At 38.1% G+C, this 26,869-nt stretch overlaps 1 protein-coding gene across 2 annotated transcripts in view; it reads right to left on the bottom strand.

Moving 5' to 3' along the window:
* Positions 1–26,869, bottom strand: part of GRID2 (glutamate ionotropic receptor delta type subunit 2) — a 1,137,650-nt gene that overhangs the window by 655,000 nt on the left and 455,781 nt on the right. For both annotated transcript variants that reach the window (XR_008891518.1, XM_056567543.1), the window contains exon 3: positions 2,041–2,325. Coding sequence is in view for 1 of the 2 variants with exons in the window: in XM_056567543.1 (XP_056423518.1) it covers positions 2,041–2,325 (285 nt within the window). In the remaining variant the exon portion in view is untranslated. The remainder of the gene's footprint in view (positions 1–2,040; positions 2,326–26,869) is intronic.

A 26,869-nucleotide genomic window follows, 5' to 3' on the forward strand; every position in this document is an offset into this window, starting at 1 on the left:
TTTTATGTCCCCATAGGGGGCTATCTATAGCAATCATTTGATTTGATTGCTAATACTGTTCAGTGCTATGCATAGGACATAGCACTGATCAGTATTATTGGTGATCTTCTGCTCTGGTCTGCTCGATCTCAGACAAGAACAGGAGATGCCGAGAGAAGGACGGAGGCAGGTAAGGGGACCTCCGTCCGCCATTACAGATGATCGGATCGCCGCGGCAGCACTGCGGGCTATTCGATCATTCATTTAATCATGTGCATTGCCAAAGATGTACTGTACTGATCACAGCATCTGAGGGGTTAATGGTGGACATGCGTGCGATTGCAGATGTCGGCCATTACCGGCGGGTCCCCGGCTGCTGATAGCGAGCACCGCTCTGATGCTTGTGGTCATACACAGGATGTAAATGTTAAGGGGTTAAGTATCAGGGCATCAGGACGTACCTGTACGCACTGGATCCCTAAGTGGTTAAAGGGGTACTCTGCTGGAATATTTTTTTTTTTTTAATCAACTGATGCCAGAAAGTTAAACAGATTTGTAAATTACTTTTATTAAAAAAGTTAACACTTCCAGTACTTATCAGCTGCTGTATACTACAGAGGAAGTTCTATTCTTTTTGAATTTTCTTTCTGTCTGACCACAGTGCTCTCTGCTTACACCTCTATTCATGTCAGGAACTGTCCAAAGTAGAAGCAAATCTTTAGATTGCAAATACTGATCAGTGCTATGCAGCCGGGAGCACAGTTCCTGCAATGGGACTCGCTTCATAACTGCAATGGGACTCAGGACATAAATGTACATCCTGGTCCCTGGCGCCCAGGGTGTAAATGTACGTACTATGTCCTCCAGGAGTTGAAAACACCGCAAAATATGGCAGAAATACATAATCTAATAAAATATGTTGATGGGTAAAACAAAAGTGTTCACATCTTATCTTTTATTCAGATTAGGGGTACTCTAGTTTAGAAAAATATATCCCCTTTCAACAAGAAAGGGGATATGTGTCTGATTGTAAGGGGTCCTACTGCTGGTTGCCGACCCCCCGTGACCTCCTGATTGGAGCCCCATCTCTGTCCACTTAACTTCTTAGTTGTTTTTTCTCTCCTGAGCACTCCACTTTCGGAGAAGCTGTCATGGTGAGCAGGAGGGAGGACAGTATCAGTCAGTGATTGGCTAAGAGGGCTTTCATTGCTTTTGAGGGCAAGCATGTCTATGAAGGTGGGGGCCAGAGTACACAGGGGAGAAAACGTGACTGGTAATTTAAGCAGGCGGAGACGGGCCTCTGTACAGAAGATCGCACGGGGGTCCCAGCAGTCAAACCCCCTCGCAATCAGACCATCTCATACCATACACAATTTGTTTAGTTTACAAATTTATACCTCTCAAAAACATAGAACCCCATTCTGAGAGGCAACCACTGCATAGGACCTACCTATGGTCCTAAAGACTGCTATATGTGCCACATTACAATTTTTACAGTTGTGTACAGCTAAACCCTTGCACACAGCATGTTATCTTAAATTGATATCAGTAGTTTGTAGCAATGTGAAGATTAAGTTAATAAACCATTAAGAATTTAGTACCTATTTATGTGATTGTGTGGTTAAGATGCATGAATATATATATATATATATATATATATATATATATATATATATATATACAGGAGAATACAGCAGCACACTGCTATCACATATGAGATGCTATTTTGCTATAGTGAAAAGTATATATATTTATATACACACATATGTGTTACTGTTATGCACCTGCTTACATTTAGAAATAAGTACTTTTTTAGACTAAAGAAGTTGGAATATCGTGGATCAAAATGAGATAAAATATAGCTGAGTTTGTTATTTATCAGGATGCTTAGCTATTGCAATTTCCATTTTTATTCTGCTCTGTCTCTAGAGGCCTAAAACATAACATGCAAATATTTTGGCACTTAAAGAATTCTTTTCTATCTATTCTTAAAACAGTGATGGAGGGTATGGAAATGTGGAAGCTTTCCTATATTTTATGCAAAAATGTGGTAGAAATTACCATAGTTGTTGTCGTAAAAGATGATGAATTTCTGCCAGGCATATTCCGTGACGACTCTTAAGATAACATCATTCAGATAGACTGGGGGGCGGACAGACAATGTATAATCATCAATCCTTTTGCTCCTGTTGAGCCCACAACTACTTCTTGGCGTCCTCGCTGTGGATCGTTGCATGAAAAGATGAGGAATATGCATAGCATCTGCCAACGCTTGCAAAGACCCTGCTGATGCACATCCGATCGAGCTGACAAGGGCCAATATGCCTTGGTTCATAAGGTCACAAGCTGAAAAAGACAAAATAATATTTGAGATGACATTGACACATGTATGCAACGTTACACGCTCTGAGAATGTCTTACACAAACATGCAAAATGTAATTACGTATACAGTCTAGTAATCTTGATAAATACACTGCAACATGAATGCTTTCAATTCGGTATTTACATTTCACTTGTTTTCATGGATTTCCATTTAAATATACTTTTAATGACTGTTTTGGATTAACTGCTTCACAGTTTACATTGTCTAAATGGAGCTGTTTATACATAGACAAATAAACATTTTGCAAGCAAACAAAAATATAGATTGTAGCATAGCTTAAAGGGGTATTCCGGGCAAATTTTTTTTTATCCCCTATCCAAAGGATAGGGGATAAGATGTCTGATCGTGGGGGCCCGCTGCTGAGACCCCCGCGATCTCCCTGCAGCACCCGCATTCTATGTGGGTGCTGAATCTCCAGTTTCGGAAACCTCCGGGTTTCCAGGACTGGGGACGTGACATCATGCCAAGCCCCCTCCATTGATGTCTATGGGAGGGGGCATGATATGAATGGAGGGGGCGTGGCATGATGTCACGTCCCCAGTCCTGGAGGCTTCCGAAACTGGAGATTCAGCACCCTGATAGAATGTGGGTGCTGCAGGGAGAACGCGGGGTGGGGGGGTGGAGTCTCGGAAGCACACCCCCCCCCCCCCCCGCGATCAGACATCTTAAAATGTTTTTGCCCAGAATACCCCTTTAAGCTACGCTTATGGCTAGCAAGCTCCACTTTAGAATGTAAGTTTGTATATGCATGGCTTGTACCTTTTAAACCTTATTACACAGTCACATTATTAGTACAGGCAAAAAATAGACAAATGTCCATCAGGTTCAACCAAGAACTTAGCTATTGTCAGGCTTTATATACTATGTAACACTTAGTCTCTATGATCCCTACAGTTCCTATGGTAGCATTAGGCACCTTGTGTGCCACCATACAGTGCCTCAATGAGATGTTGTGGAAGTAGTAATTCAAGGGAAGAATTCTTTAATAATTTAGCATGTGCTGAAAAAAAAAAAAAAAAGCTTTTCTCTCATGGATTCAATTTATAGAACAAAACTGGATGCCTGCATATGATTTATTATCTACAGTGAATATATGGAACTCTCTGAGAAAGTGGCGCTCGAGTCGGATTCCAATCCTTCCTAATATATAGGGAAAAAACTCAGTTGCAGCCACTTTTATATTTTTTATTTTTGCAATCCTTTAAAAAGGATTTCAAAAATAAAAAGTAAGAGTTTTCTTAGAACTGAGTGAGTTTGAGAGAGTTTATTCGCTATGCATATTATTATTATTATTATTATTATGATTATTATTTGTGTTTTGCAGCATTACTTTATAATAACTGCCCATTTTGTTGTGTAAATATAGAAAACCAGCTTTGATAACATCCATGTGACACTGGCAGATATCTTATAAAGTGCATTACATCTATCTCCTTTAATAAAATGTGTACTTATGTCATCGCTTGGTGGGGAGGAGGGTATCGGTGAAGTAGTAAAACAAACTGGCTGTAGCAGTAGGTCACCTTCTGACTCTTCTTGCTGCACTGCGCCACTAAACGCTAAGGCAACAAATCATACAGTTTTGTAAAAAGAAGCAAAAATGTTTGTTTGTTTATTTTTTGTCCTGAAACGACTCTTAAGAGACTTAAAGGCTATATTTTCTGACTTGTCTATATAATATACTAATTTTAGAAAATTTGATTCGGCTGATTCACAGAATATTTCAAAACAAAATTGATTTGATCTGAATAAATTCTCATCAAATTTTTATTAGTAATGTATTTGAATAATGTGTTTAATAAAGTGTGTGTTTCACTTTTTTTCAAATTTGTTATTTTTTTTTTTAGGTAGTACTACTACTCCCAGCATGGAACACACTGTTCTATGATGGGAGTAGTAGTTCATGTACTAATAGACAGATCGACCTGGGTGTCACTCCGGACACCCAATGCGATTGTCCATAATATAGCAGAAATGCGAAGCGGCACTATACAGGGAGGGTCATTTATGTGGATACACCTTAATAACATGGGAATGGTTGATGATATTAACTTCCTGTTTGTGGCACATTAGTATATGTGAGGGGGGAAACTTTTCAAGATGGGTGGTGACCATGGTGGCCATTTTTAAGTCAGCCATTTTGAATACAACTTTAGTTTTTCAATAGGAAGATGGTCATGTGACACATCAAACTTGGGAATTTTACAAGATAAACAATGATGTGCTTGGTTTTAACATAACTTTATTCTTTCATGAGTTATTTACAAGTTTCTGACCACTTATAAAATGTGTTGAATGTGTTGCCCATTGTGTTGGATTGTCAATGCAACCCTCTTCTCCCACTATTCACACACTGATAGCAACAGGAGAAATGCTAGCATAGGCTTCCAGTATCCCTAGTTTCAGGTGCTGCACATCTCGTATCTTCACAGCATATACAATTGCCTTCAGATGACCCCAAAGATAAACGTCTAAGGGGGTCAGATCGGGAGACCTTGGGGGCCATTCAACTGGCCCATGAGGACCAATCCACTTTCCAGGAAACTGTTGATCTAGGAATGTTCGGACCTGACACTCATAATGTGGTGGTGCACCATCTTGCTGGAAAAACTCAGGGAATGTGCCAGCTTCAGTGTATAAAGAGGGAAACACATCATAATGTAGGCCACTGGATATGCGAAATTGCTACATGATGATGTGTTTCCCTCTTTATGCACTGAAGCTGGCACATTCCCTGAGTTTTTCCAGCAAGGTGGTGCACCACCACATTATGGGTGTCAAGTACAGAGATAAGCAGCAGGGAATGGAATGGCATGTCTCTACTGTGCGCTGTGACAGCGCTAGAAGATGACCAGGCAGCAGGTGGGGGGGGGGGGAATCATACATATACACATGGGGGGAATAAAATGAATATACTTAAGTCAGGGGGAATGTGATCATACAGTAATTAGGCACACTGTAAGTTTATACTGTAAGAATTTAAAAATAAAAGTAAAAATACACCGTACATCACAGGGGAGTGGAGCATGCTGCCCGTTCCTCTGTTTAATAACTTCTGATCGCATCGGATCTCAGACCCAGTGCGATCAATCCCTTAGCCCATGTACTAAAACCACCATCATGGAACAGAGTCTGTGTCATGATGGGGGTAGTAGTACAAACACTAATGTAGCCTCTCCAGCCACCGGCAGACTCCCGCAGCCAGAGAATTACTACTCCCATCATGGAAATAAGTCTGTTTCATGATGCTGTGATTGGCCAGATTGTTCCAGCCATTCACAGCTCTCATCTATACATTATACAAGACGATCGCATGGGATGTCAGAAGTGACACCCACTGTGATCTGTCTATTAATGCAGGTACTACAGCTCCCAGCATAGAGCAGAGTGTGCTACATGTTGTGAGCAGTAGTACCTGCAGTTGAGGACAGATCTCAGCAAGTGTAACCCTGTGACACCCGAGCGCAGGAGAAAGCTGCTTGCATCTATACATTATACAGGACGATCGCCGGAGGAACGAATTTGAAAGATTTGATTAGCTCATCTCTAGTAGTGATCAGCGACATTGCCATATTCAAATTTGCAATATTTCGTGAATATATGGATGAATATTCGTCCTATATTCGCAAATTTTGCATATTCGTTATTTTCGCATATTCACGTATTCGAGGAAGAAAACAGTGAGGGGGTGGGCAACTTTACTATTGGTTGCTAGGGATGTTGTTGATAACCTCTGAAAAAGGTATTTGCATCATTCTAATTGTCCCACAAGTGAAAAGAAGGAATATGCGAATATGCAGAAAAAAAAATGAATATTCATAATTTCAAATATATAGCAAATATATTCGCAATATTCGCGAATTTGCGATATTCGCGATAAAAATTCGAAATGCGAATATTCACGCCCAACACTAATCTCTAGTTACTTTACATGTCTTATTTTAGATCTATGTGAAATGGATATTCCAACTATTATTTTAAAGTGTCAGCTGAGACAGATATACTTCAAAATGAAAATTCTCTGCATGTGACAATGTTGCCTTGGTAACTAGATTTCTAAGTATCCATCATTTGTATTTCAAATACTTCAGCACGTAAAATGATCCTAAGACTCCATTTGAGATACTTCTGAAGTGGAATATTTACTTTATTTATATATATATATATATATATATATATATATATATATATATCATTATTTCAGGTAATGATCTATTGTTTTTATTAGACCAAAAAATAACCCTTATGTTTAAAATAATTTCTATTGGAATTGATTTTTTTACAGCACTTATGGAAAACAAACAGAAAGGGCATGGTCTATCATAGTTATAGTATGGTTGAAAAAAAACTTTATGGAGATTAAAGGTTTTTGTTTCTTGGCTTAGGGAGCTTATCTTTTGAGGGTGTTTTATTTTTTATTTTTTTACAATTTTTTCATTTTACTCTTGTTATTGTAGTTTTTATCACACCACACAAAATGGAACATAGACCATACAGCACAAAATAAAAAAATGTGAACAATATGTGGGTTCCTATTAGATCAGTCTTAAAGCAGTTGCAAAAACAGAGAAAAATACATTATTCATCGAAGCAGGTGGGCTGACCAAACAGTGGACAGAACCCACTATAGAAATATTGTTATGTACTTATTCTGTATGTCATGATATACTGGTTGGAAACAGCCTGTTTAATTAATGATTTGCTCTATATTGTTTGCACTGGGCATTTATATACTTAAATAAGTGGATCTTAGTCTCCCTTAAACTTTTAGATGAAGCAAATAATTATTTTTTTCAATCTACCTCATTGTTATGATGTTCTAAGCCCTCTAATAGTTTTTTTTGCACGTCTATATACCTTTTCTAGATCCAGAACATCCCTTTTCTGAACCGGTCCCTAAAACTAAACAGCATATTCCAGTTGAGGTCCTACTAGTGATTATAAAGCGGTAATATTATGTCCCTGTCCCGCCAGTCCATGTCTCTTTTGATATATGACAATATCCTGCTGGCCCTAGAAGCGGCTGCTTGACATGCTGTTCTGTAGTCTATGATCTACAAGTATGCCCAGATCCATCTCTACCAGTGACTCTCCTAGTTTAACTCCACCTAGGACATATCATGCTTGCAGCTTATTACTTCACCTAGGACATATGATGCATGCAGGTGATTACATAACTGTACATTTATTCACATTGAACCTCATTTGCCAAGTGAATGCTCAAACACGCACTATACCATGCTACAAAGTTTGGAGTCAACTGAAATGATAGAAACACTACTGTCAATCCCATTTTCTCTATCATTAATAAACAAAAGCAGGCCCAGTACCTAACCTTGGGGTACCCTTCTTTTAACCAGGGACCATTCAGAGAAGGACCATTGACCACCACACTCTGGGTAAAGTCCTTAACCTCTTAAGGATGCAGGGCATACCTGTATGCCCTGTGCCGGTCCCGGTATATAACTCGTGGTCACACTGTACCGAGTCGGTCCTGGCGGCTAATGAAAGCCGGGACCCTGGGCTAATAGCGTGCAGCACCGATCGTTGTGCCGTATGCTATTAACCCTTTAGACTCGGCGTTCAAAGTTGATTGCCGTGTCTAAAGTAACAAGAAATACACTTCCGGCAGCTCAGTCAGGCTTACCTGGATTATCGCGGCAAAATAACAATGTCCCAATCAGCTACAACGCGAACGGATGGTGCCTTACCTGCCTCCGTCACGTCCGATCGGCAATTGATTACTCCAAGCCTGAAATCCAGGCTTGAGCAATCGACCGCCGATAAAACTGAGCATTGCCGTGTTAATGCACGGCAATGATCTGTGTAGCAGATCAGTGTGTGCAGTGCTATAACCACTAGAGGGGGCTGCCTATTGCGTTCTGAATAAAGCCATCTACAAGTTTTACCTGCTATTCCCTGAGTGCCGGACGTCTTCTTTTGTGGTTTCCATTGAACCAGGAGCGGTACCGGTGTCCGTGGCACAAGGACGTGCAGTAGACGATATATATATTTGTATGTAATCCCTTACAAGCTCCTTAACAGTTTTCCCACAATAGATGTTAGGGTTAATCTTTAATATCTTATTTACAGGTTTCTTTACACACCACTAAAAAAAAAAAAACACCCCTAAAATGAATGGGTTGGAAGTGAGAATAATGGGCGAAGGTTTGAGTAACTATGACAAGGGTCAGATTGTTTGGCAAGATTAATGGGTCAGATGATTTCCAAAATGACAAGTTTTTAAAAATGGTTCCTCTACTACTTTATTTAGGTTATGCAAGTTATATCTAGATTGTAAAAATCACTCATCACTCCCACATGGTTCATGTTGGTAGAAGCCTTAAACTTTCAAGTGTAAACAAAAGAAATCACAGCCAGTGATGGTGACACCTATAAAGCATACACAAACTTTTCACCCTTGGCTCAATTTAATTTTTCCCCAGACTTAGCTACATGATGTAACAATATAATAACACCTTCTTAACCCCTTAAGGACACATGACGTACTGGAACGTCATGTGTCCACTCCCGATCTATAACGCGGGGCCACGGCGTGGCTAATAGCGCGCGGCATTGATCGCTGTGCCGCGCGCTATTAACCCTTTAGACGCGGCGTTCAAAGTTGAACGCCGCGTCTAAAGTGAAACCGAAAGCATGCCGGCTAGCTCAGTGGGCTGTTCGGGATAGCCGCGGTGAAATCGCGGCATCCCGAACAGCTGACAGGACAGCGGGAGGGCCCCTACCTGCCTCCTCGCTGTCCGATCGCCGAATGACAGCTCAGTGCCTGAGATCCAGGCATGAGCAGTCATGCGGCAGAATCATCGATCGCTGGTTTCTTATGAGAAACCAGTGATCAATGTAAAAGATCAGTGTGTGCAGTGTTATAGGTCCCTATGGGACCTATAACACTGCAAAAAAAAAGTGCAAAAAAAAAAGTGAATAAACATCATTTAACCCCTTCCCTATTAAAAGTTTGAATCACCCCCCTTTTCCCATAAAAGAAAAAACACAGTGTAAATAAAAATAAAAATAAACATAGATGGTATCGCCGCGTGCGGAAATGTCCGAATTATAAAAATGTATTGTTAATTAAACCGCACGGTCAATGGCGTGCGCGCAAAAAAATTCCAAAGTCCAAAATAGTTCATTTTTGGTCACTTTTTATATCATGAAAAAATGAATAAAAAGCGATCAATAAGTCCTATCAATGCAAAAATGGTACCGTTAAAAACTTCAGATCACGGCGCAAAAAATGAGCCCTCATACCGCCCCATACACGGAAAAATAAAAAAGTTATAGGGGTCAGAAGATGACAATTTTAAACGTATAAATTTTTCTGCATGAAGTTATGATTTTTTCCAGAAGTGCGACAAATTCAAACCTGTATAAGTAGGGTATCATTTTAATCATATGGACCTACAGAATAAAGGTAAGGTGTCATTTTTACCGAAAAATGTACTACGTAGAAACGGAAGCCCCCAAAAGTTACAAAATGACGTTTTTTTTTTCAATTTTGTCTCACAATGATTTTTTTTCCCGTTTCACCGTAGATTTTTGGGCACAATGACTGACGTCATTACAAAGTAGAATTGGTGGTGCAAAAAATAAGCCATCATATGGATTTTTAGGTGCAAAATTGAAAGAGTTATGATTTTTTAAAGGCAAGGAGCAAAAAACGAAAATGCAAAAACGGAAAAAACCCCGGTCCTTAAGGGGTTAAGCGGTAAATGCCACCAGGTTTATTGGTAGCAAAAAGTATAAACAGAGATTCTTGTCACTTATTAATTATATTATTTATTCCTGGCAGTAATTGTTGTAAGATATCTATTTATCAGCTTTGTGGCTCATATTCACAAGTGGTAGGCTCCTCTGCCCTCCCACCACTGATTCACAGCATTCTCCCTGTACTGTACATAGGCAGAAAGTTGGCAATCACCAGTGAGCGGGTGGGGGGAGCTGGCAGCTAATGAATATTGAAGCCTGAAGAGTACATCATTAACAGGTCTTGGCTTCCACTGCAGATGATAAATAGTGATGTTATGAAAACTACTGCAAGAAATCAGGATTTCTATCACTGTGCCATGCTGCCCTTAGATAGGGGAGCATAAACCTATCGACAGATCTTCTTTTAGACATTAGTCCTTTTTGTACTTATTCTGCCAGGAGTATTTACTTAGCTTCTCCCATGGATTCATAAAGTCCATAAAAAACACTTTATGTGTTAAAGCACGTACACATTTTGAAAATACAAGATTTTATTAGAGGGTGCGACATCTGGTCATATTTTTGTACAGTATGTGATATTCTGTTGATTTTAAGACATTAAATAAGAATAAATCAAACAAAAAATTTCAAACTTTTGGCTCAGCAGGTGCTCAGCAAAAGCCTTGTATAACACTGTTAGTTTATTGTGTTAGTGTTTGAGTAGTGTATGTGTATATTTAAGTATTTTTAAAGTGTTTTTAAGGCAAAGTTAATGTCAAAGGAAAGGAAACATGTATGGCTATGGGTAAAGGGTGGTAGCAACCAGTTGTTAAAAAATATACTGAATGGTGGATTTTTTATGCTTTATAAAATAAAAAAAAGGGTACAAAAATTATCCCTTTTGTTACCAGATGTCTACTGGTGTTTATCCACACATAAGTCTATCGGAAGAGGCAATGGCTTTTGCAAGCAGTCTAGAAATTATCCAAAAAATAGATATATATCAATATTAATTAGGGTATCTAAAGAGTTAAAAGAGAAGTCTTGTGGAAGAAAACTTATAAGTTTTAGATCAAAGGGGGGTACGACCGCTGGGGCCCCCCACAATCTCCTGTATGGAGCCCCGGCTCTCCTCCACAGTGGCACATCAGGACATTCACCTGAAGCAGGTGCCGCCATGCTGACTCTATATAGCTCTATGGGAGAGCCGAAGATAGCCAAATAGGATAGGGGATAAGTTTTCTTCCACAAGACTTCTCCTTTAATGGCAAATGTTAAAGGGGTATTCCAGGAAAAAACTTTTTTTATATATATCAATTTGCTCCTGAAAGTTAAACAGATTTGTAAATTGCTTCTATTAAAAAATCTTAATCATTTCAGTACTTATGAGCTGCCGAAGTTAAGGTTGTTCTTTTCTGTCTAAGTGCTCTCTGATGACACGTGTCTCGGGAACCGCCCAGTTTAGAAGAGGTTTGCTATGGGAATTTGCTTCTAAACTGGGCGGTTCCTGAGACATGTGTCATTAGAGAGCACTTAGACAGAAAAGAACAACCTTAACTTCCGAAGCTCATAAGTAATGAAAGGATTAATATTTTTTTAATAGAAGTAATTCACAAATCTGTTTAACTTTCTGGAGCCAGTTGATTATGAAAGTTTTTTCCTGGATAACCCCTTTAAGTCTCTGCAGTCGATGAATTGAGTGCAACTCCAGCCCTCTCTACATAAACTGTAAACCCGCCGCAATGTACATGTAAGTTGCTGTGCGATAATTATCAGCGCACAGCGACTTAGATGTACATTGTGTGTCTACAACAACATGACAAATGGATATGTTGTCTCAACCCTATCAAGAAAAAAGCAGTCTATGTAATTTTCATTATTTTCACACAAGCAAAAAGCTGGTGTGAAATTCACCCCGAGTTTGCGATGTAAAATGCAAAAAGTTTTAAATAGATCCACCTAAGTTGCTGCCAAATGGTTTTGGTCAGCAGGTGTAAAAGTACCTATCACGGAAGACATTGGGTTTATGTATTATCAAAAGACAGCAGTTAGATAGTTAAGATGGGCCCCAATGTATATAGTACAGAAAAATAAAATCTTTTTTTTTTCTCTATAAAATCTCATGGGAAACCTTTGCAGTTCAAGGAAGTCCACTCAACTGCTTCATCTTAGTCTCTAAGTACCAACAAGAGATAGAAGAAGGGCTTGGATTATTTCAATCTACCATTTGAAGTGACCTAGTAACATTTGTGAGATCTCGTATTGAACATGCATGGTATTTAAAAGACTCAGAACCAGGGTATTTTCATATAATATTCTTCACCTCATTTCTCATGTTACACAGTAATTCAGCAGAAAATATTGTATTTCTCTTACAAAAGAAATGTATTCATCTTTTGGATTAAAATGCTAAAAGTTTAAGGTTGATAATGCACAACAGTGAACACGAGACAGTTATCTTGCTGAAAAAGCCACAATTTAAATAGCGTGAAACTGCGTACACTTTTTTTTTTTTCAAGTTGGTTTTGCATTAACAAATTCATCTTGGCTAGGCACCTTTCATTGAAGTTAGATCGGTTGTCTCTATGCATCAATGATTTCAGATATTTTGCTTCAATATTTGCTAAATGCATGCCAGGTTGCTGTTTGCTGAATATTAAAAAGGAATGGCTAACCATTAGAAAACTGTATAGCTAAACCGGAAAGGAAAGTGAACATTTCTTCATTCCCTGAAAGCAATTTCCTCTTTCTTTTCTGCTGAAATAATGTGATAAGTATGAGAAGGGCTAAATATTCTCAGCAATTTATTCCCTTTACTATAATAGGTCTCTAGTACATAGCGGTTGTTTTCTGGCAGAAGTTGCAATAGGCTTCTAGAGCATTTTGCTTAGTAATTAACCCATAAATAATTAGAGTTATGTTGCAAATTGCTCCAGAACATTGAATACCTGGTGTATTTGTGTGTTTTTGATATCTTTTATGCCTTTCTTAACAGTTTCCTAAACATGTCAACAGGGATAGGCATAGCAAAGAGGAATTCTTAAGGTGCCAAATTAAAGATGTTCAACAGTTTTGTCATACACGCAAGCCAGCCTTAGGTAGAACAAGAAAAAGTATGTAACATGCCTAGTAAGTTGCAACACGTGTGTATTATGCTATATGCGCTACAACATCACCTAGTTACACAACTCTACATTCTAAGCCTGGGTTCGCATTATGAATTCCGAGGGAGAGTGACGCTAGGACTGTGCATTTCATGCCAGTCCCCATAGACAGCAATGTACTCCAAGTAGTGTCCTGCCCCAACAAGTTCATTCTTTCAACGGGTGAATTTCAGCAGACTTGTGTGTTATGTACAGCCGGATCCGAATGATAAGAATGAAACTCTGCTGCACCGGAATTTCCAATTGGAATTTCAAAGCCGTATTCCATTTGGAAAGTCTGTAGTGTGAACATAGCCTAAAAATAAGATATCCTGTACCACACTATGTATGGTAGAAATTGTATTTGTTTTTATATTGTATTCTTGTTTGCATTCTGAAAATTATGCTTAGACATTCAGTTTAGTGTTGAGCGGCATAGGCTATATTCGAATTCACGATATTTTGCGAATATATGGACGAATATTCGTCATATATTCGCTAAATTCGCATATTTGTAATATTCGCGTTTATTTTCGCCTATGCGAAAATGTGCATAAACGCAAATTTGCATATGTGAACATTAGCATACGTGAAAATTAGCACAAGCAAAAATTTGCATATGCGAAAATTAGCATATGCTAATTTTCGCACATGCGGAAATTCGTACGCCAGTCTCACACTGTAGTATTAGAGCCTTCTTTACACCACACAGGCTGGAAGCAGAGAGGGGTGGTCACTGTGATGTGTACTGTGAAAAAAAAAATATATTCGTAATAGCGAATATATAGTGCTATATTCGCGAATTCGCGAATATGTGATATTTGTGAATAAAATTTGCATTGCAAATATTCGCGAGCAACACTAATTCAGTTGTATGCCAAATGTAACATAAAAGTGATGAATATAGAAATCCATACTACACACTGCAATAATCGACTCCTGTAGTGCAATGTTGAATGGAAAATAAATTAATATAGAGAGTTCTTTGAAATATTTTGTCACTCCTTGTTTTAAATAGAAACAATTATCCACAACCCAATACTATATACTTATTATTGTGGAACACCATTTTTTAGGAAAATAGGAAACAAAAAGCAGACATATAAATATTAGTTATATTCTTTTAATGTTATGGTCTTGTACCAGCCCTGTACCAGTGGACAATTACATCTAATGTAAAATGTATCAATTAAAGCAACAAGCAATTCTTGGAAAATAGTCAAATGGTTAAAAAAAAACCTAATGACAGTATTACATTACCGGTCATTGTAAGATGAGATCTAGCAAGCCTAAAATAAAGAGTGAATAAAATTGAGGTGGAAGGGCAGTGATAACTATTAGATAAGCAGGGAAGTGTGTTACATTACTGCAGTGTAAAGCCATTTGTCATTGACAGACTCAAACGACTATAATCAGCTCCATAAGTAATGATGTCTCTCCAACTTTTACAATGCATATTCATATAAATATACTTTCAAATAGGCATGAAAAATAGAAATCTGTATTTTGGAAAATGTACAATCTGTGTAACAGTTTAATGCAGAACATTTGGTCTCTGTATTTCGTAATTGTTGTTTGATTTGTTGATATTTATTTGCCACATACGTAATTCTTCAAAATATGTTTCTCTTTGCTTTTTAGAAGATACCTCACACCAAATGGTTACACGAAAATGGTTACAATGTAACATAGAAATGTTACTCAGATTGTAAATCAAGAGAAATGTCGTATCTGCTCACACAGTAAAACTCAGTGAACTATTCTAGATGTAACAATGATGGTTACTATAAAAGATCCCGTAGGCCCCATTTCCCAATAAAACCCTGTATTGTCATAAAAAAGATCAAAATCACAAATCATATACATTAGTATTGCCACATACGATGTGTACTATAAAACTATAATGTAAATTATCCCGCATGGTGAACAGCATAAAAAAACAACAACAAAAAAGCGCAAAATTCGCCAATTTTGGTACAAATAGCGGAATAAAAAAAGATCAAAAGGTAGCACATATTGCAAAAATTATACCAATATAAAGTACAACTCATCCCACAAAAAAATTAGCCCTCACTCAATGGCGTCGGACGAAAAATAAAAAAGTTACGGCTGTTGGAAAATGAATGGCAAAAATTTATTTTGCTCATTGAAGGAAAAAGAACATAGAAAGCTTTATAAAATGGGTATTGACATAATTGTACTGACCTACGGAATAAATATAACATCACTTTTACTGCACAGTGTACACAAAAAAATTTTTTTTAGAAAAATGTCAGAAATTTTCCAGTTTTTCACAATATTTTGGAGTTTTTCACCAAAAATGCTGCGTATGTCAACAAAAATTCACCACTTATATAAAGTACAATATGTCATGAAAAAAACTATCTCAGAATTGTTCTGCTCAGAAAAAGCATTCTACGTTATTACCATTTAAAGAGACCTAGTCTAATAAAATAAAAAAAAAGAGACTGGTCATTAAGGTAAAAAAAACGGGTCCATCCTTAAAGGAAAACTGTCACTTGTTTTCTCCCGCACTGTCCACAGGTACTGGTGGATAGTGCGGGAGATGCTGATTAAAATGAGCCTTACCTTGTCCGGATCTGCGCCGCCATTCTCCCACAATTGTAGTTTTACCATCTGTTGAAATCTTCCTGTAGATGGCACGGGCAGGGCTTCGGCGCTTAACTGTCACTGACATCAGCGCCGCTTATGAATATTCATCCCCCTCCCCCCAGTTAGGAGCGGCCAAGAGAGGTAGAACTGGAGGGAGGGGGGATGAATATTCATAAGCGGCGCTGACGTCAGTGCCAGTTAAGCGCCGAAGCCCCGCCCGTGCCAGTTACAGGAGGATTTCAACAGATAATAAAACTACAATTGCGGGAGAACGGCGGCGCAGATCCGGACAAGGTAGGGCTCATTTTAATCAGAATCTTCCGCACTATCCCCCAGTAGCTGTGGATAGTGCGGGAGAAAACGAGTGACAGTTTTCCTTTAAGGGGTTAACTGTATAGCACTTCAAAATATACTGTTTCCATAACTTAGAGGTATGCAAACAGTGTAGCTCTTTTTCACTAAACAGTGGCTACTTAACGTCTCACACAGCTTTGCTTCTGCAAAGCTTCAAAAAAAATTATATATATATATATATATTTTGTAATACATAGAAAATACTAACAAACCAATCAGGTGACAGTATTACTTACATTTATTATGAAGTAGCTAGGAAAGTAAAGGGTTTGTATTCTGTCTCTGCTCACATAAGAAAACCTTGGCTGTTCTTAATAAGGACCCATGGGTATGCTACATCCTAACTTTAAGTCCATTCCTGCTGTTTTCCTTGCACCTGATGTCAGTGTTTAACTGTACAACAAAGGCCATATTCTTGACAAGGAGAAGTGTAAATGGCCTACAGCAATCAGATCGGTAGCCAGAAGCATTTATCTCTTCAACAATTTAACCTGACCTCAGCATTGGTGTTTGAAAAAGCAGAAGAAAGAAATGCTATGTCACTCAAAGAACATTAAAATCAACTTTTGTGATATCTTTTTTTATAAATGAAATACTTATTGTAATTATGCAGGTTATGTAGTTTGGATAATAAAACTGAAAAACCCATCTTCCATGTAAGAAACTAAAGTTTCTAAGTTCGGTATCCAATCAGCCTTTAAAATTGTTCTTAAAAAAAAATCCATCTTCCATGTAAAAAAAAAAAAATTATCTAAGTTCTGTATCTAATCAGCCTTTAAAATTGTTCTTAAAGGGGTACTCCGGTGGAAAAACATTATTATTATTATTATTTTTTAAATCCACTGGGTGCTCTCTGCTGACACATCTGTCCATGTCAGGAACTGTCCAGAGCAGAATAGGTTTGCTATGGGGATTTGCTCCTGCTCTGGACAGTTTCTAAAATGGACAGAGGTGCCAGCAGAGAGCCCTGTGGTCAGACAGAAAAGAAATTCAAAAAGAAAATAAATTCCTCTGTAGTACACAGCAGCTGATAAGTACTGGAATGATTATTTTATAGAAGTAATTTACAAACCTGTTTAACTTTCTGGCACCAATTGATTAAAAAAAATGTTTTCCAGCGGAGTACCCCTTTAACCTCTTGAGGAATGAGGGTTTTCCAGTTTTTGCACTTTCGTTTTTTTTTTCCTCCTTACCTTCATAACTCTTTCAATTTTGCAGCTAAAATTCCATATGATGGCTTATTTTTTGCGCCACCAATTCTACTTTGTAATGACATCAGTCATTTTACCCCAATATCTACGGCAAAACGGAATAAAAAATCATTGTGCGACAAAATTGAAGAAAAAACACCATTTTGTAACTTTTGGGGGCTTTCGTTTCTACGCAGTACATTTTCCTGTAAAAATTACGCCTTATCTTTATTCTGTAGGTCCATATGGTTGAAATGATACCCTACTTATATAGGTTTGATTTTGTCGTACTTTTTGAAAAAATCATAACTACATGCAGGAAAATGTATACGTTTAAAATTGTCATCTTCTGACCCCTTTAACTTTTTTTATTTTTCTGCGTATAGGGCGGTATGAGGGCTCATTTTTTGTGCCGTGGTCTGAAGTTTTTAGCAGTACCATTTATGTATTGATCGGACTTTTTGATCACTTTTTATTCATTTTTTCATGATATGAAAAGTGACCAAAAATACGCTATTTTGGACTTTGGAATTTTTTTGCGCGTATGCCATTGACAGTGTGGTTTAATTAACTATATATTTTTATAATTCGGAAATTTCCACACGGCGATTTCACATATGTGTATTTTTATTTTTATTTACACAGTTCTTTTTTCTAATTGGGAAAAGGGGGTGATTAAAACTTTTATTAGGGAAGGGGTTAAATGATCTTTATTCACTTTTTTCTTCACTTTTTTTGCAGTGTTATAGCTCCCATAGGGACCTATAACACTGCACACACTGATCTTTTACATTGATCAATGGTTTCTCATAGGAAAGCACTGATCAATGATTCTGCCGCTTGACTGCTCATGCCTTGATCTCAGGCACTGAGCAGTCATTCGGTGATCGGACAGCATGGAGGAAGGTAGGGACCCTCCTGCTGTCTTTACAGCTGTTCGGTATGCCACAATTTCATCACGGCAATCCCGAACAGCCCCCTGAGCTAACCGGCAGTGCTTTACTTTCACTTTAGACGCCACGTCTAAAGGGTTAATAGCGCGTGGCACCATGGGTCCTGGCCATTGTTAAAGGCCATGGCCACGCATTATAGAAAGGGAGTGGGTTGAGGGCGTTTAGGTACGCCTTCCGTCCCCAAGGAGTTAAAGAAGCATTGTATTCCCATATAATGCGCTCAGTAGTGATACAGTACCATTTGTTATATTCCAGCGCAGCTGCATCTATGTGTTTTATTACTATAACTTGGTCATATGATTACAACTCTGACCCACAGAAAATTGCAGTGCTTAAAGGGGTACTCCCCTGGAAAACATTTTTTTTTTTAAATCAGCTGGTGCCAGAAAGTTAAACAGATTTGTAAATTACTTAAATTTAAAAATATTAACCCTTCCAGTACTTATCAGCTGAAGTTCTTTTCATTTTGAATTTCTTTTCTGTCTGACCACACTGGCTCACTGCTGATACCTCTGTCCATTTTTGGAACTGTCCAGAGCAGGATAGGTTTGCTATGGTATGGTGTCCATTTTAGGACATCATCAGTCATCAGTCATAACTCAGTCCCACGTCAGGTGAAACAGCATCCCGTTTCCTCCCTCGGACCAGTTGCTGTCAGTTGTCAGCCGCAACTTCGTCTCCTGTCAGGCAACCCAGCCTCCTGCCTCCTCCATCACACCAATCGTCATCATCCTTCAGCCACAACTCCCTCCTCCCTTATCCAAAACTCTTTCATCCAAAACGCCGTCATGCCTCAGACAATTCTCCCTCAGACGCAACTTCCTGCCACATAGCAGAGCCAATGCTGCACAGAAGGTACAGCAGAGTCGAAACTGTGAAACTTGCACGTGTACTACAGACACTACATGTTCTACAGAGTTTGTACAGCAGAGCCGACAATGAATAGCATGCACAGCAGAACCCGTGTAGCAGACACTGACTCGGCTCTGCTACACAGCAGGAAGGTTTTTTGTCTGAGGGATGACAGAGTTTCGGATGTTTTGGGTAATGGAGGAGGGAAGAGGGAGTGGCAGCTGACGCCTGAAAGAGATTGGTCTGAGGGAGGAAGAGGAACAGAGTTACGGCTGATGACTGACGATGTCCTAAAAAGGATACCATACTAATGGACACCAAGGTGTCAGCAGAGAGCACTGTGGTCAGAAAGAAAGGAAATTCAAAAAGAAAAGAACTTCCTCTGGAACATATAGCCGCTGATTAGTACTGGATGGGTTATTATTTTTAAAAATAAGTCATTTACAAATCTGTTTCTGTTGATTTATAAACAGGATGGACTACAGGATGATATCTTACTTACCAGATCCCCTCCTTTTAGCTCTCATATCCCTCCCAGCTCCCTCTGCTATATCTGGGAGATCATGATATACAGTTAGTCATTACAAAGTACAATTGGTGACGCCAAAAACAATACCTCATATAAATCTGTAGGTGCAAAATTAAAAGCATTATTATTTTTAGAAGGGGAAGAGAAAAAAACTAAAGGGCAAAAACGATCTGCTGTTTCACTGGCCCCAGCTGTAGTAGCTGTATATTACAGCATTTCTGACAGTGTCACAACCTAATGCTCTTGACATACCGAGTCAATGTGCACGACTGGTTTAAATGGGTATGCACGCAAATATACTTAACATTTATAAGTGCCCAGGGTGGCATTCTAACATAAACATTTACTCTCCTGATGACAATCACCAAACCAATGCTATTCTGAGGTTCCGGTCCCTGCTGTCACCTCACTATGCTGACACAGGAAATGCCCACACATATCTCTGATGTCATTTCTGCATTTGTGACATATTAGCACCTGCTTCCATTTACCAGTCTAATGCCTGCCCCAGAGCAAACATGGACAGATGTCTTCCACTTGCACAGGTTTTATTTTAGTAAATCATAAAAAATAAATATGTTGTTAGCTATTATTAGAAGAGCAAAAATTCTCATTTCAGTCATGATTCTTAAGAAGCGTGTACACGATTAATGAGCTTTGCCAGGATCTGTCCAAAATCCAGATGTCTTTACCAACTGTTCCTCATTACTGGGGAGAATAAAGGAACACCTGCTCTTGATTCCTACCTTTGGCACTACTACTATATTAAACCTTAATATTTAATAGATGAGGAAATGAATATCTATTAACTCAGATAATAAAATTATATGTAAGGTCCTATACATTTAGCAGTTCTCATAAAATAGACCAGTACCAAAGTTTTTTTTCTTATTAAGAACTTCTAAACATTTTTTTTATCACACCGTTTATCAACTTTTCCAAAACAAACATTTACAAATAGAAAGATACAACACAATTCAATGAGCGCTACATTATTGAAGAACATGTGTTGGCTTAATCACTAGAAAGTTTACATCCAATTATGCCGCATACAAATTGTGCCCAACAGCTGTTCCACTTACAGATATAAGAATACAGAAGATAGAAAGGAGCAATGAGATTACACATTCATCTCCATGTAGCAAAGTGAATCGACAGTAATGTTTACATGTTAGTTTCACACAACAGTAGTTCACACCGTTGTACATCATGGGATCTCAACTCTTGCAATGCTGTCATGTGCAAATACAGTATATCCGCATCCTATTGTTCATAGGCTTTATCCATATATTGTGCTGTCTTAACAGTAGTGGTGATAAATTACAGACAAAAGTAATGTAAAAGGAAAATTAATATGTGAATTCAGGTAGAGAAAACAGACATGGCCGCACATCTATATTTTGTATTTTGATCTATTTGCTTCTCAGCATAAATTCAAAAACTAACAGGTTGTTAGTATACATTTTAATCAAAAGGTCACGCCACGTCAAGGCCACCTATTTAGAGTGGGTCCCTAATGCCCCTAGCATAAAATGGCGTAGCACTGGGCGGCAACCACCACCACGGCAACACCAGTGGACACAGGGGGGATGACTCACTGGCAGAGCAGGTAGCTACACAGGGCCCTTTCATTTCTGCCAGCCTTCCAGTCTGACTGGGAGCACATGGTAAGTGAGCTTTTACACCTTGTTCCCACTGGTGGGGTGCTGTGCGGCGTCCATTGCTGCCGTGGACCATGTCTGGGGGGAGGCGCGGCCCTAGGATTGGTTTGAGTGGCATTGGGGCCGCTCTGCCAGTGGGTCGTTCCCCCTGTGGGCACTGGTGTTGCAGCGGTGGTGGTCGCAGCCCAGTGTTACGACATTTTATGCAAGGGATGTTAGGGACCGACTGTAAATAGGTGGCCTTGACATGGCATGACCTTTTGATCAAAATGTATACTAACAACCTGTTAGTTTTTGAATTTATGCTGAGAAGCAAGGAGATCAAAATACAATATGAAGTTGTGTGACCATGTCTGTTTTCTCTACCTGAATTCATAAAAGGAAAATGAATTCCCTATACAGAGATGGCAATAAGAATGTGATACTTTCACTACACTTAGTTATCCAAGATTCTGTTTATGAGGACAGAAGGGATTAACCCAGCATTTTGCCATAGATATGGATTCCATCAAAGAGTCACACATTTCAATCTAAGTCCAAGTCAAGGAGTAGACTGGTCACTGTTCTTTCTACATATTTTACTCAGCTAAAAAGTAAGAAAAAAAGGATTTGGTCATTTAACAAGCAGCTAGTAGTCGCCATGACCTTAAACGTCCTTATAATGATTTTCTTAAAAACTTACCTTTCATTTTACTTTCTATATAAGATGTAAAGTGAATGGTTATTACAATGTAATTTGTCATAACTAAGAACCATTTTCTATATTTAACTATAATTACTGTCCCAGTGTTCTACTCTGATGAGTGCTTTTGACATTTCTAAAGGAGTCGATCCTATTTGGTGTTTTAGAGGACTGTTTAAAATTAGCCTTCACATTAGAGAACAGTGGACTGGCAAAGTATACTGACTTTATAAGTCTGAGGAAATGATTCATAGGGAAGTAAATCCGTTCTAAGTGTTTTTTTTTTCTATTGTAGATTGAGTCGGTAAAGTACAGAAAAATTGATAACAATGTCTTAACAACATATGTGATTTAAGCCATTAATAACCAGTTTAAAAAATGAATGTTAAAAATAACAGTAGATTTTATCTAGCAAATGTTAGTAAGCAATTTATAGTTTAACTGTGATACATATAAAATATCACCATAGTGTGAACCCTGTTGAAACAAGGGGGAGATAAACAACCAACATACAGCAGGTATTAAACAATATACCAGTAAATCACCAGGAAATTAACGTTGTTATAATAAGTTCCTATTTTATCAACATACACTGGGGAAGATTTATTAATCTCTTATAATGGAGGGTTTAAAGGAAACTACTAAAACTTCTGAAAATCATTTCCCCATGTCAAAGATGATCATAAGCTGTATAATGAAATTTTATTTCAATAGTTATATAGAGCAAACACTGTTGTTGCTTACAGATATGTCAATCCCTGGCTTTTTTTTTATATTTAGTTAAGCCTTCAAATTTCTCACAATATAAATTCAAAACCCTTAACCCTTAATTCACATCACAACCACTCTGTAGTCACACGAAACACATTTAGCAAATACATCTCCAAACTGAGTACATCCTCACGTAAAAAATCTATAAAAAAAAACATAGTGGATCATTCTTAGTCATAAAAAAATGTAAAGGACATGTCTGTATGTGCAAAACATTTCAAGAAATCACTTGTAAAAGGCAAAATATTTCATATTACTTTTACAAACCTTTAATTGACTGCCTCATAACCTACACTACTTAGTCCCCACTTGTTTGCTACAGAACTTGGTGACATTGGCTAGATATGAGAACCGGGTATCAAAAAAGGTCCACATAGGTGTTAAAGGTTTATTGCAAGAAGCTATGAATAAAACAGAGACTTAAAAAAAAAGCTGTATTAAACTTCAATTTCTCTCTCTCTCTCTTAATACATATAAAGATCAGAGTTACAGTCAACTATAGCCATCTTATTTTAGAATCATAAAAGTAAAGGATGAGGAAATAATCATACATAAATCTTTTGATAAAATGTTTTCCAAATAACAAAAAGCCTAAAATCTGAGGGACTGCGGCTACAATGGCAGAAAAGAGAAGATGACAACAAACATTTTCAATTAGAATTAAAGCAGACAATTACCTGCTCACTAGAAATCCAAATGAGATCATTATCTAAATATCATGAAAAGAGCATTTGTTTTCTTTGAAGAGTTTTCTTTTCTTATTATACATCTTTTATAGAATCAATCACTCTAGAAATAAAGGCCTGAAGATGTCTGTGTATGGATTCATTTTGGCTTGTTTTTCCAAGTAATAATCAAACAATGTAGTTTTTTATGGCTTGTCTCAAATAGCCTCGGAAACAGTTTCAATAAATGAAAGGTAGAGTAGTAGTGAAAGCAGATCAAACTACTGACTTTGCATATCTATGACTCACAATATCTACAGTGCCGTCTGAAATCTCTATAATCCGGATACAGGGTGTCAGTAATAAGAGAAATTGTGTGGAGATTCTCAAAAACTGCTGTCCTTTCTGTTCCAGCGATATTATTCACACCTTTTTTTTTCTCCTCACATTTTCAAAGGTCTCTTGTGCTGCTTTGAAAATATTTGAAAATTATTTTTGTGCCACTTTAGTTTTTTCCACGCAATTTTTTTGTGTAGCAGCCATATTGTTTTTTTGTGCGCCTAAATTGCCATTTTTTTCACCAAATTTTATATTCCAGAAAATTTTGGCAGAAATGTGGTGTCCCGGTACAGGACCTGGTCCTGTCCCTGTCAAAAATCCCCTCAGCCAGAGTCCCTCCATTTCCATAGGGCTCTCCTGCAGGGCTTACCCCTGGTTGCCTCATATAAATTGTTTGGATGTATTGTTTAATGTGAAGGAAATATAAATGTATAGCACCTTTCCCGGGTCATGTTATGTACAGTTGTGATGTATAGTTGTTTAAGGACGTTACTGGGTCATGTGCTAGCTAAAATCTTATAATTAGTAGCACAATGGCCTGCATGAAAAAGCTCATTATTTCAAGTCCCTGCAAAACCTATGAGGAACCTGCATCCCAGTTCTCTTTGAAAGACTGCATAATTGTAAAGGCTATTGTATATCAGTTAAAGTAAAGTTTTCCGGTTACTTCATAAAATCTTCTGTGGACATTCCATTTATTATCCCTGCCGTTTGTCCCTGCTATTAAGCAAACCCCACCCTGGCATCACGACAACTAAGGGTTAATACCACCAGACCCTTCATTCACCATTGCAACATCCCAGACACCACAGAAACATCTCACAAAATATTCCATGGTTATTAGTGCCCAGACAGGCGATAACTGTATAAATACCAAGAAAACATATATATATTTTTTTATAACATTCTTCAATAATAATTATTTCTTTTTTTAATAATTACCTAAATAACACCTTTTCCCCAAAAAGCTAAGAACCCTTTCTGTGATTTCTACACTATCAAAAAGCTGGTGTGAAATTTTTGATGTAAACTGGACTCTCACCCCTTTGAAAATATCATGTAAAGCAGACAATATGCGTGGACACGCCCACTTTTACAAAACTGACGTGAACAGTGTAAATCACGGCACACAGCTCTTTGAAAATGTGGTCGATTTTTGCGTGAAATTGATTTTTTGGGGCACTAAATTCTTTGAAAATCTCCCCTGTGTTTAATCCAATTGAACCATGGCCTGATCACAAATGTGAGTCAAATGTGTATACTAAGCTGACAGATGTTCATGTAGAAGGGAATTTACAATTACAGCAGCATCTGTAAATATAATCCATATATGTAGATTGAAGAAAACCTTTGACTCCATTTACATGGCATTTGGAAAGTCATAAGACTCTTTCACATTTTTTACATTTTATGTTGAGGACTTTTTCTAAAATAAAAATAAAAAATTAAGTTTTCTCCCATCAATCTTCACTCAGTATCCCATAATGAAAACAATATGTTTGAAAATGTTGCATATGTATTAAAAATAATACATTCTGACCAGTGTTTTTGTCCTAGCTGCTTTAAACGTCCCCATAGAATGATGCTGCCACCACCATGCTTCACTGTAGGGATAGTATTGGCCAAGTGATGACATTGACACCTTAAGGGATGAAATTTAGAATTGAGGTCAGAAAGTTTCATTTTGGTTTTATCAGACCAAATAACTTGTTTCTCATAGTCTGAGAGTCCTTTAGGTGCTTTTTCAAAAACTCCAAGTGGGTTTTCGTTTGTGATTTACAGGCTTCTTTCTGGCCACTCTGCCATAAGGCCCTGTTTGGTGGAGTGCTTCAGGTATGGTTGACATTTTAAAACATTATCCCATCTGCACACAGGATCCTTGGAGCTCGGTTAGACTGACTATTGGGTTCTTGATCACTTCTCTTACCAAAGGCCCCTCTCCCCTGACCCCTGGTTGTTCCAAACTTCTTCCATTTAAGAATTATTGATGCCATTATGCTCCTAGGTACTCTCAGTACAGCCTCCTTTTTTGTACCCTTCTCTAGATTTGTGCCTCCACACAATCCCGTCAATGAGCTCTACAGGCCTTTCTTTCCCACATCATGACTTTTGCTCTGATATGCATTGTCAACTTTCTCCCCAGAATACAGAACTGCCTCACAGTCCAGTTATCGTGCTACAAAGAATAACGTGTGACACTCTGCTGAAAACCAGCGGGTATATCTCAACTTTTTCACCAAAAGATCACCGAAGTGATCCACTAATTCCCTATATTTCCCATATATTTGTTGAAAGGTATAATCTTTATTAATTTCAAAACACCAACAAAAAAGGAGTTAAAATTTGCAGTGTATCTCTCCTCATATATTATTAATTATCTGTGCCAGCCGGCATCACCTATTATCTACCTGTGTGTACCTGCAGTGTACACACGGTTAGTAGAGGAGTCTACACTGTATATTAAAAAACCTATCCTATGCCCCCCTCGACATGTTTCGCCGCAAGACGCAGCTTTGTCAAGAGGCTTAGGGGCACTAAGCCTCTTGACAAAGCCGCGTCTTGCGGCGAAACATGTCGAGGGGGGCATAGGATAGGTTTTTTAATATACAGTGTAGACTCCTCTACTAACCGTGTGTACACTGCAGGTACACACAGGTAGATAATAGGTGATGCCGGCTGGCACAGATAATTAATAATATATGAGGAGAGACAAAACTGCAAATTTTAACTCCTTTTTTGTTGGTGTTTTGAAATTAATAAAGATTATACCTTTCAACAAATATATGGGAAATATAGGGAATTAGTGGATCACTTCGGTGATCTTTTGGTGAATTGGTTTAAATAACCCTCCATATATTGGTCCGTAGTTGGATCATATATCTCAACTTTATACTGCCTTCAGAAAGGCCAGCACTAACAGGCCAACAAGTTACACTTAAAGTGAAGCTCCTTTTCAGCTTTGATGTCAACAAGCATAAAATCCATCATAAAGATTGCAGTGCATTGTAGAAAAAGCTATTGCCACTATATAAGCAGTCAGTAACAAA

Source organism: Hyla sarda, chromosome 1 (assembly GCF_029499605.1).
Source record: "Hyla sarda isolate aHylSar1 chromosome 1, aHylSar1.hap1, whole genome shotgun sequence".
Taxonomy (NCBI): Eukaryota; Metazoa; Chordata; class Amphibia; order Anura; family Hylidae; genus Hyla; species Hyla sarda.